Source organism: Abramis brama, assembly GCF_963993115.1.
Source record: "Abramis brama genome assembly, chromosome: 10".
Classification (NCBI taxonomy): Eukaryota; Metazoa; Chordata; class Actinopteri; order Cypriniformes; family Leuciscidae; genus Abramis; species Abramis brama.
In genome coordinates, this window is record NC_139972.1 from 19,832,058 (window position 1) to 19,844,778 (window position 12,721).

At 36.5% G+C, this 12,721-nt stretch overlaps 1 protein-coding gene across 1 annotated transcript in view; it reads left to right on the forward strand.

The window, feature by feature from the left end:
* Positions 1-185: 185 nt before the first annotated feature.
* Positions 186-12,721, forward strand: part of gosr1 (golgi SNAP receptor complex member 1) — a 28,837-nt gene continuing 16,301 nt past the window's right edge. Inside the window, exons 1-6 of the mRNA XM_084126719.1 lie at positions 186-292; positions 1,053-1,164; positions 1,270-1,360; positions 1,664-1,771; positions 2,545-2,636; positions 5,089-5,163. Coding sequence (XP_083982845.1) covers positions 262-292; positions 1,053-1,164; positions 1,270-1,360; positions 1,664-1,771; positions 2,545-2,636; positions 5,089-5,163 — 509 coding nt within the window. The 5' untranslated portion in view covers positions 186-261. The remainder of the gene's footprint in view (positions 293-1,052; positions 1,165-1,269; positions 1,361-1,663; positions 1,772-2,544; positions 2,637-5,088; positions 5,164-12,721) is intronic.

Sequence of the window (12,721 nt, forward strand, 5' to 3'; positions counted from 1 at the left end):
TAATACATCTAGATGTAGTATTATATATTTTATATATATTAAATAAGGGAAATGGAATAAATTTAAACGTGTTTAATGCGCTTGTATTTTGAACTGTATTTTCAAATGAAGATGAACGGGAATGCTAAAGGAGAGTGCGCATCTTCTGCACTCCACGCGGTGGCGCTGTGGCGGCCGAGCGCAGCGCAGAGTGTGTTGAAATGCTCTTGCTCTAGTCTCCGCCTCTGCCAGCACCACCGCGGATGACGTGCAACAACAAAGATGGCAGGAGGAAACAGCAACTATTGGGAAGGTGAGGTGGCAAAGCGTCACAAATTTCCCTTGACCAAAAGCTTTATCGCGCTTTGTGACAGCTCACGCGAATTCATGGTTCTGAACAGTCTTTGGTAACGTTTTCATGGAAACGCAGCCAGGTTACCACACTAACTATCGCCGTTAGCATTAGCTCGCTAGACCGCAGAAACGTCAGTGCTTTTGATTAGCCTGAAAACCTGAGGAATACAGCGAGACATCTTTCATTCCTCTAAATCTGAAAATTTGTCTGATGTCTTTCAGTTCACACAGACTTTCTGTACTTAATGTAGCACGAACTTATGTAATCTGTCAGAAAAGTTACAGAACTGTTTGTATATGAAACTGAAACAAGCTTTTACATTAAAACTAAATAAACTAATAGGCTGTGTTTCAAAATCTAGTAAGCTGCCTTCCTAGACAGCACTTTTGGGCTTCATTTTCTCGTTTTGAATGTTTACCTGTGATAACACATTACAGCAGTCAGACACTGTAGACAGTTAACAGACAATACATGTAAAAAAGGACCATGTAGACTAATATGAATTTTTTTGTCATATAAGTAACTACCAAATTAAGTTCTCAGGGAAATGTTGTGTGCAATTCTATTGCATTTTCTAATATTATTTTGTCACCTAGTGTAAATGTAAGGTAATGCAAGTGCATATTGATTGATGTGTGTTGTCATTTTATAGTCTTACACTTTATGATTATGAATTTATATTACCACTGACATCATTCACATTTTTGCACATTGACAGACCTGCGGAAGCAGGCGAGGCAGCTGGAGAACGAACTGGACCTGAAGCTGGTGTCTTTCAGCAAGCTGTGCACCAGTTACAGCAGCTCTCGGGACGGTCGTAGAGGGGACAGGTGGGACGTTGCTGTAGTAGCTCATTCAAAGAATTGTGATGTTTTCTAGATATCAATATGAGGATGGTGGTGGTACTAACATGCTTCTCTTCTCTCTGTTTCCAGTAGTTCGGATACAACGCCTCTGCTCTGTAACTCCACTCAGGACAGAATGTTTGAGACCATGTCAGTGGAGATTGAGCAGCTACTTGCGAAAGTAAGAACTATGTAATCCCACGTGCTAGTATTAGGTGCTATACATATTGCAATTTACAGTCTTCTATCCTGATCCTCATGTACATTAAACTGCTGATTGATGACAATAATTTTTCGGTTGATACTGATATCAAGAGAGCAGGGCGCCAATATATATATATATATATATATATATATATATATACACAATACATATATGTGTATATATATATATATATATATATATATATATATATATATATATATAATACAATACCGCTTAATGATAACATATAGCTATTCTTATTCTTTCCTGTGTTTAAAGCTGACAGGTGTGAATGACAAGATGGCTGAGTATACGAGCACACCGGGAGTAACGTCTCTGAACGCTGCTCTAATGCACACTCTCCAGAGGCACAGAGACATCCTACAGGTAGGTTTCTTATCGTTTATAATCTCCTCTCATTTTATGAAATAATCTCAGCGATTTATCAGTGACATTTATTGTCCACAAACAGCTTCCTGTCCAACTATTATTATACACTACCATTTGAAAGTTTGGGGTCAGTAAGTTCTTTTAAAAACATTTTTTTAAAGAAATGAATTATTTTATTCAGCAAGGATGCATTAAATTGATCAAAAGTGGTAGTAAATATGTATAATGTTACAAAAGATTTTCATTTCAAATAAATGCTGTTCTTTTGAACTTTCTATTCATCCTTTCTAAGAATCCTGAAATAAAAAAAGTATCACGGTTTCCACAAAAATATTTAGCAGCACAACTGATTTCAACGTTGATAATATTAAGAAATGTTTCTTGAGCACCAAATCGGCATATTAGATTGATTTCTGAAGGATCGTGTGACACTGAAGAGTAATGATGCTAAAAATTCAGCTTTGCTATCAAAGGAATAAATTACATAAAATATGTTAAACCCGTTATTTTAAGTTGTAATAATATTTCACAATATTACTGTTATTACTGAATTTTTGATCAAATAAATGCAGCCTTGATGAGCAATGAGCACAAGAGACTTCCTCCAAAAACATTTAAAAAAAGCTTACTGACCCTAAGCTTTTGAATGGTAGTGGATTTATTATGAAGACTGTATTCTCAAGATAAAAGGGCAGTTCCTGTATTTAACATCAACATAGCTGACCCAGTTTGTTATTTATAACCTCGTCAACTCTGTTTTCCTTCTCTAGGACTACACACATGAATTTCATAAAACCAAATCAAACTTCATGGCAATCAGGGAGAGAGAGGATCTTTTGGGATCTGTGAGAAAAGACATTGAGTGAGTTTTCTTTGAAATTCCCTTATAAAGCTAAAAAGGTTTTGAAGACCAACCCCATCTAATGTGTAATTAATCTGTATTATAAAACCTTATGTATGAAATGAAATTCTCCATAAACATAGTTTCTTACTGATCTTTATAGTTAAAAACAAGTTGAATTCATGCCCTCATGAAATCTATGGATTTTTTTTCTCATTTTCTGTGGTGATTTTGGAGGAAAATTATTACAAGATTAAAAATGGATTTCCACTGAATGGGTTTTAAAATGTTGAACTGATATGGGAATATTACACTTTCATTTTAGTAGACAATGCAATCTTTCTGTGGGGTTCTACAGGCACAGATTCGACGTGGTTCTGGTTGTAACCCTGAGATCATGACTGCAGGGCTGGATAATGACTTATTGATCTGAGCTGCAATACTCTGGCACCTCTATGGGCTGCTTATTTCATTTGTGTGCCTTGAAGTAGTTGTTCTGTACCTTATATGATGAGAAAAACTCTTTACTGCTCCTTGAAATTGCTATTGAACTTATTTTTTCAGTCGAAATAAACAGACTGTCACAGTTGGATTTGAGCTCAATCCATCTCTTGCAGCACTGTATTTTTAATGCCAGTATTTACACAAGTGAGGTGTACACCCCCCTCTGTCTCTGACCAGCAATAAACTTGTTTACTCAGTATAGAGTAAAACCAAACCAATTTTTGGATTCCAGATGAAACTGGGCAAAATGTGTCTGGTCGTCGAAACCACACATCTAAATTTTATTCCTCCTAAAATGTGAGAGCATGTTATAATGTCTCCCGTACCCAGATATGACAGTGTTACAGCAACATGCATCGCTGCAGAGGAGTGAGCATCTCTCTCTCTCTCTCTCTCTCTCTCTCTCTCTCTCTCTCTTTATTTCTTTCTTTCTGAAACTGAAAACAAACAAACTAAAGTATTTAAAAAAATGTAACACAAATTGTATGAAAAATTGCTTCAAAAATATTTAAGGTTCTGCACTATTTCTATGTTAGCCATTATAAATATTTAAAATATGTGGTTATGTTTATGTGTGGTGGGGTTGGAGGATTGTGGCACAGTGATTAACGTAAAAATTGCACTTCATGACAAAAATGTTTCCGACCCCTAGTAAAGACAACAGCTTTTCTGCAAATTTCAATCACATGTTTTGAGCAGGTTGATCAAAGCCTGCATCAGAGCCTGCCTGATAAAAGTACAGTAAAAACAATAATATTTTGTAGTAGTATTATAATTTAAACTAAAAAATGTCTATTTTAATATATTTAAATTTTTTATTTATGATGGCAAAGCTGTATTTTCAGAAGCCATTACTCTTCAATGTCAGACGATCCTTCAGAAATCTTTATAATATTCTGATTTGGTGCACAATAAATATTTCTTATTATTATTATCAATGCTGAAAATGAAATTTTGCTTATCATACAGGCACAATCAGTGTTAAGAATTGTGTTACTTAGTCTGTATACACAGAATAGTAGAAAGTGGAATAATCATTCATAAGTTGTAATATACGCATTTACCCCCAGAGGGTGATAATGCACTTTTTGTAATGCACTGTTACAAAACAATTTGTTAGCCAATGTAGAGCAGTGTTTGCATCCTCGTACCCAGTTACTTTCTGTGGTGTGGGCTGTGAAGGTTTCAGCCGGGCTACCGAAGCCTCACTCCTTGAGTTTGTGTCGTGTGTGTCGTGTGTGTGCTGTAAGTGTGCATGTTGTGCTCCTCCTGTTTCTGAACTCCCCATCGATCAGCAGCATAGCACTATAGAAATGTCAGCTGGCAGAAATGACAAAGCCCCCTGTGTGATTTAGTGCTCTGCTCTTTAAAACCTTGTTAGAATGATTAAGTTGGCTGTCAGCGCCCTGTCACTTTGATTGGTGTGGACTGACAGTTGATTTGACCAGCGGGCAGGTGTAATCCCATAGAAACTAGATAAATATCCTTTCTACATCAGTCTGTTTACAATAGGTGCTGAGAAAAGCCCACCAGAGGGTGGAGTTTAGTTCGTCTGAGGTCGACGTTTAGGCTGCCATTTCCTACAACCCTTTCCCACCCTCATAAACTCTCGCATCTGAGATGGAGATTTGTTTTATTTTGTGCTATCAGGCCATTGTGTGTCTTTTAAAATAGCCTAGCTGGTGTTGCATAAGCAGAGGGGTTGTTTTTGTCTTTCATTTTCTTTGGTGAACTCTTGGGAAAGGGCTGTTCTTCCCAGCACTGTGTTCATTCATTATTAACACTAAATACTCTCTGTGAGAGAGCGCTTGTGCATGGCACAGGATGAAGAAAAGCCCTCAATATTAACCCAACCCCCACTTCATCTAAAGTGCCGCGCTTTCTATAAGATAATGTTCATACAATGAGCCACCCTGAGTAATTGCATGTTTCTGTATGATTGCTAATTAATGTTCTTTTTTCTTGTCAGGACATATAAGAGTGGCTCGGGGGTGAATAACAGGCGGACAGAGCTCTTCCTGAAAGAACATGAGCACCTGAGAAAGTAAGAGCCTTTCTCCTCTGTTGCCTACTTGATGAAGTACTCTGAATTTCACTAAATGGTTGCACCGTTTTGTGTGAAGAAAAAAAAAATTATGATTACATTTGGTCGTTTTTGTTGAATGAGACAAAGTTGCTGTGATATTATTATTATTATTATTATTATTATTATTATTATTATTTTATTTTTATTTTTTATTTTTTATTTTTTTATTTTTTTTGTACACCTGATTTTTCTGATAGGAAGTAATTTATTTTTTGCTGTTACACGAGTACTAGGCCTGCATGATTTGGGAGCCAAAATCCCCCAAAAAAATTTTGATAGAAATTGACATTTAAAATTCTTTTGTTTTTAGGCTCTAGGTTTTTTGTGTTTATTGTGTGATTATATGTTAATATGATTATATAATAATAATATAATTATTAATATTTCTAAATAAAAAGATAAACAAGAAATATTGCTACTATAAAAATAATATTTTATAAAATCATATAATATTAACAATAATGATAATTTTATTTTATAATACATCTGTAAAATTACAGTACTAATATTTATGGCTGGCTGTCTTTATTTTCAAACGTTAAACCATCAAGCTTTTTGCCAGAAAACGCCAGGGAGCCCTTAAATCTTCTCTTTTCGGCTAAGCCTTAAAGGTGAACTAAGTAACTTTTTTTACCTTAACTGAACAGCTTCGGAGTCATTGGAATGGTTATATTACTTATTTTGGGTTGAAATGTATATAAAAACGGCGCAAATGTAGTAGGACGCAATGACGCTCTTGAATCGAAAAAATAGATCCCAATGGAGATATTCACACTGATCAATCGCAGCACATTTTTTATTTCCGACCAGTGTACTTTTTTTTTCTTTTCTTTTTTTTTTTTTAAACCATTGCCACGCGATGAAATGAGCCGTCCAATTAGATTTGAGCTTACCTGAGCACAAAAGTTGCACAAAAGTGTGAGAGTGGTGGTGCTGTTTTGTAAACCTGTGTTAACACTGAAGAAAAGTATTCTGGAAGAGAGAAGAGATTGAATTCTTGTAATCATTGGTGTCTGAGAACAGATTTATTGTTCTTATACAGATTATCATTTCTATTTATTTTCCACTGAATTATGCGATCTGAAGATCTTGAAACAGCGTACACAGCGCTGTTTTCTTCTGTGCTTGTTTGTTATGAGTCAGAGAGCTCTTTAGCGCTAGAGCTGTCAATCATATTATGTGATCATAACTCCTGCCTGAGTTCAGCACGGTTCCGCACATAAACAACTGAGAGAAACATTTCTACAGATGAAACATGAAGCCAAATAAATATATGATTATGATGATGTATGTTCTGTATTCGCTGAGCTTCACCACGTCACACTTGGTGTGAAAGGGCCTTTACATGGTATTACAACTTCATCTCCACCCTGTCTCAATCTAACAGTAAAGATAGTGGTGCAATTCTAGTCCTTCTAGAGATTGTCAATGGTTGAAGAGAGGAAGTACACTTCAGAGGAGCCCACATTAAGTCAAGTGACTGACTCGGGTGAAAGGGAGAGAATAAGAAACTTGAAGCGTAGCACTTCATCACCTACTGTGTCACAGCCACTTTGCCTGAAGAAATGAAGGAAGGTTACCTTTAATAGGCACACTTTCATTCTCACGCTCTCAGTAACTCAGCTAAGCCGGTTGTATCTCTCTCTTGCACCTTTCTGTCAAACTGATAACTTAAATTTGTAGAGTCATCGTAAGCGACTGCCCTGACTGCTCATGTAGACATGGCGTAATTTGGTATAACAAAGGATGGGTGTGAAATTTGCACTGGTTTTAAAACATTAAAATGAATCGATGGCCTGCGGTAAAAAATTTGACAGAGCATTTGCTCTGGGTCATTTGTTTCATAGCAAAGCTTCAGTGCATCAGTTTGCTAGAGATAAGTAAAAGAGACCAGTGACAGAGATGAATATTGCACTCATGCTTAAAGAATCATGTGGATTGATTATTGCCTTAAGAAGGCATGAATAAACTAGCTCAAATGGAAGCTTTCTGGGTTCAACTTATGGGATTAAACACACTTTCTTATAAAGGACTATTCCCAATTTAATTTTCTTTTAAAGTGAATGCAAATGGGTGTTTCTGGACAAGGTTTGATTTGACCAGTTGAAAATTGTTTGAACTGTAAAAAAAAAAGAAAAGTGTTATGAACCAGGATAGAGTCCCAAAAAATCCCATTAGTTTTCTCCAAAGAGAAATAAGGTTTGATCTGATGCTTCATTTTTAAAATATATTTCATAGAAAAATTCCTTGTAAAGCACAACACCCCATAATTATACAGAGAAAATGCAATCACAAAATCCTAGCAAACAAATCAGGTTGAAAGAGCTGTTCAGCGACCGCCCACTGCCATGAAGCTTTGCGAATGATGGGTGATAGACTCAATTACGCTCTCAAACTTTAAAATTTATCAGTTTCCATAAAAATATTTAGGAGCACTCCTGTTTTCATCATTGAAAATAAGAAATGTTTCTTGAGCAGCAAATCAGCATATTAGAATGATTTCTGAAGGATCAATTGACTCTGAAGACTGGAGTAATAATGCTGAAAATTCAGCTTTGCCATCACAGCAATAAACTACATTTTGAAATATTTAAAATTGTAATTAATTTTCACAGTATTACTGTTTTTTTAATTTTTTTATTTTATGCAGCCTTGGCAAACATAAGAGACTTCATTCAAAAACATTTAAAAAATCGAAACCTGAACTTTTGAACAGTAGTTAAAGCCACACCGTGTAACTTTTCAACCTTCATAATATATTTCCAAGACCCTTGTGATGGTACATCGACTTACAATAGGTTGAATGACACGTCTGCCATAGCCTGACGGGGTCTGTATCGCTTTTACTGGCACTATGTAACTTCGGGGTTCGGGTAGTAACCAGAGCACAAAAAGAACTACAAAATTCGACTGCTTTACGGCATACGTCACTTCCCCCACCACTTCCTCAAATTCGGACGTGAGCGTTTATATACTGTCTATGGACGTGAGATGCCAACCAGCGTTTGTTTTCGGCTTTCGTGCGTATGTTTTTGTCATGGGGGCTGTTGTGTTTAGACCTGACCACTTCATGCGTTTTCTCAGATCGGATAGCTATCCGATCGTGAAAAAAACAGGTGTAAATGCCCTCCGAAACGCATTCAAGACGCTCAAACCACTTCAGGAGGAGGTCTGAGACGCATTCCAGACGAAACTGAACAAGTGTAAATGCATCTGGTTGTTTAAACCACATTTGTAAATTGTACTCCTCCCAAAAATGCTAAAAAATAAATAATAAAAAAAACGTGTGAGAGCGTGTTATAGGCTATATGTTATTGCCAGATATGACGATGCGCTGGAACACGCATCACCGCAGATGAGCAACTGCATCAAGCCAACGTGCAAACTATCGCAAATCAAAGTGAAAGTAAGTCGCAGATGCTTAACACACAATCATCATCATTATTAAAAGTAAAGAAACAAAATGATCTTACCAGGGCTGTTGCTGCTACTCTCTCTTATTGCGCTCTTTGATTTTGAAATTTTAGCTGATGATCAATAAAATGCAGCTCATATCTGTTGCTTTCGGTGACGTGCACTCCATTAAATCTGCATATAGCGCGAGAATTGAAGATCGGATTTAAATCCGTTTCGCAAAAACACATTTATGTGACCAGGTGTAAATAGAATCGTTTTGATAAAGGGGGTATTTACGACAGTGCAAGTATTCCACAGCGACTCTAGGGGTCGCTGTTTGACAAAAACACAATTTCTCCTCAGTGTCCCTTTAAGTAAGTAGTAATATTCAGTGAATATTGTATGGAATTATATAGAATATGTATATTTTACATTATATAGAAATGTAAAATTTATTGATTTTATACAATTATTGTTAATTTACAAGACAAGTGAATATAAAAGTTTATTTTTTAAAGTGACTGCATCATTCACAAACCTTCATGGGATTGTAGGTTTTACATCATGACAGGTGTTTATACAGAGTTGTGCACCTTTTTTCCAGATTTTCATATCATTTTTTTAAATGAAAAATCAAATCAAAATCTGTATTGCTATGACTGGTTCGTTTTATTGAAGAATTGTTGAAATCTTGTATAGAAAATAAATAATATTTCTGGAACCAAAGCAGCTAAAAAAGTGGGCGGTTACTGTTTACTGTTGTGCAGAGTGGTAATTGGCAGAGTTGAGACTGTAAGCTGGCTGAATGCTGAGTGTGTATGTGTGCCGCCTCCTCTCCCTGCAGTCCTGGCCACATGCCCTCTTTGTTTCTCAACATCAGTGTGCCCTTCCTTCTCTCAGCTCAGTGCCTCACACCAGAGTCTGCTGGGGGCAAACACAGGACATAGAGACTTCATTTACTCTTCTAGCATTTGGACTGCTTTGTTGTTTTCCCTTTCTTTTTCTTTTATAGGACTTCTATTGACAATGTTTAAAGGCACACTATGCAGTTTTCGTTTTTGTCAAACAGCGACCCCTAGAGTCGCTGTGGATTAGTTGTATTTAACGTTACTGTCGTAGATACCACTCACGCAGAGCCGTCTCTTCACTCTTCCGACCGCGCTTTCTTCGTCGACTCTGGCATGATTCACGTCTGAAATGCGTGCTAGTGTCTTCCATAGAGGCTGCTTCATATGTTGTTGATATATGTGACGTTTTGCTGTAAAGCAAGGCGTGATTCTCGCGAGATTTGTCGGGGCGCTACCTCTCAAACTTGCATTGCTGGTCCCCCCCTCCCTCCGCTTTGCTATCGGGATGATTCGCCCTACTACGAGTTTGTTTACCATCGAAATGATTTCGAAGCTGTTATATTAAGGTACAAATCTTGCATAGTGTGCCTTTAACATTTATCTATGTACCATTAGTATTGTTGATGTATTGTACATCCATAAGCTGTGAAAATGGTAACAAAGAGCTGCGTATGTATGACTTGGGTCGTGGTTGTCTCCTCATCTTCCTTTGACGTGCTTCTCGGCTCTCAGAGAGGAAGTAATCTGGTGTTATTGCTTGAGCCCATTCCAGTGTAAAGACCATTTAAAGACATTAACAGCTATGACAGTCTGACTCATAGATTACATTGTGCACTCAGAGAAAACAGGGAGGGAGACTGGAAACACATTCCAGACAATTACTCTGTCAAATAAGGAAAGATGCGACGAGAAAAAAAATTGAGCAATTAAAGAATGAAAATAGGAACTTGTTACTGGAACTGAGTCTGTTCTAAAACGCTTTTTTGCATTCATTGAAATGTTTTTTTCACTCCTTTATGGGTCTTCATAAAATCATTTAGTACCCTGTGTCATAGTGTCAATCTGCTGATTTGAAGTAGGCCTGGAGATTAAAAAGTATAGGATCTTATGACCTGAAGATGAAAGATGGTTCTTACTAGTGTTATTAAAAAATAGATATTTCAATATGTATCAATACTGAAATATCTGAACCAGTTCCAAAACTCTTTTTCTGCAGTATCGATACACACTGATAACAGCTGCGCATTCTTGCTCTCTCTTCTCTCCCACGGCGAAACACACACCCACCTCCCCTCACTCACTCGTCTCATTCGCCCTGGATGAATAGTGTTGGTGCTGGCCTGAATTTCATGGGGTTTCATTTTGTTTTTGTTCTGAAATTCCAGATGATCCAGAATCGTTGGAGAGAGTCGCGATGCATCGATTTTTTAAAAAAAATTCTTCAAATGTAGTTTATCTTCATGCAAAAATCAGCTTTTGAATCAAGTTATGTTGAAACACTAAATGTAATGGTAGAAAATTAAAACAATGGAATTAAAATGGGAGATCTACCCAAGTGTTAAGAAGTCAGGTGGTCAACATGTCATTAACTCACAGGGCAAATGTGTAACAAACTCTCTGCAGATGCAAACTGGAGAATGAAAATTCTGTCATTAATTTCTCACCCTCATGTCGTTCCAACTTGTAAGACTTTTGTTCATCCTCGAAACGTAAATGAAGAGAATTTAATACATTCTAAATTCAATCTGTTCATTATATAAAGCGATCCAGTCTGTTCAAAAAATTTGGACTAAACCGTTGATTCATATAGATTTGTTTTACAATCTCTTTATTAACTTTTTGAAGCACCAAAGTGGTAGTTGCGTGGCCTGTCAATGGAGGGACCGAAATCTCTCAGATTTCATTTAAAATATATTAATTTGTGTTTCGAAGATCAACGAAAGTCTTATGGGTTTGGATCGTCATGAGGGCTTGGATCACCCAAATGATGACTTTTTTTTTTTTTTTCATTTTTGGGTGAATTAACCTTTTAACATTGGCTACGTCACATTATTTTTTACTTATCTGTTTTTCAAATAAAACCAAATCATTCAGACGTAAGATGAAGTCAAGTATACAAAAGATGCACAAGTATTTTTGATGAAGCCCATTTGTATTTAGTACACTGATGTCTACTCTTACAGTATAAAGAGATTTGTGGATGTAATTAAACCAAATTTCCTCCTCAGATTTTCTGATATGGCATACTACCATATAAAATCCTATGTAATCACCTTAATTGGAACCAGTGTTAATGAAAACTGGCCAAACTCAAACTTGTTCAGTCTTTTTATTTAATAGAGAAAACATCACAGAATCATGTAAGAGTAAAATGAACGAAGGTCAGTGTAATGAAGAATGGCCAATCTGATGCAATGATTGCATATTTTTTTTTAATTACTGGCAGATTGGAAAGAGAATAAACCAAACTCTATTAACTAGCCACTCTGGATAGGATACTAAATAACTTGCCATAACAACAGCGTTTTACTATAGTTAAAGGAATTTGCCAAAAAGGAGGTTCATATGTGTCTGACAGTTCTATAAAGCTTGACAAACTTTAAAACTTGGCAGACAAAATGGCAGATAGCAACAAGGCTTCACAGCTCAGCAGTTTGATTGGCTGTTTGGGCTGTCATTCATTTATCTGTTGTAAGGTCAATTATAAGGTTTTATCAAAAGAGACATTTTTATCAAATTATGTTAAGAATATTCCTACAGGAGGCATGTCAGTACTTTTGTTCTGAAATGGTGTGTATGGTGGGAACACTGCCTGAAATGCATCTGATGATGAAGAGTAAGCAGCTCTTGATCCATTAGAATTTTACTGGAAATGTCTAAATGTACTAGTGCTGTTTATGTCCAAAACAAACTTAAAGTAATTACACAGGTCAGCTCCTCTTTCACAGCTGGCTTGAAAATACACAGACTTTACTCCTGTCCAAGTTTATCCTAGATTAGTTAGTTGGCAAACTCATTAGTGAATTACAACTCATTTGTATTTCTTTTGAAATGGTGAATTATTGCATGGTACCGGGATGTTCAATCTGCGTCCCACCCCCTGGAAAAATGAGGAACAAGTGTTTGTAGTCTCAACCTCTCTACAAAGATATTGGACTTCCTGCTTAGAATGACACAAAATGACGATTTTTACATCATTATAAGCAGGAAATCCGTATTTCTTCCGTCTCAGGGGAAAATGAGGGAATAATGCACGACCATTCAAAAATATT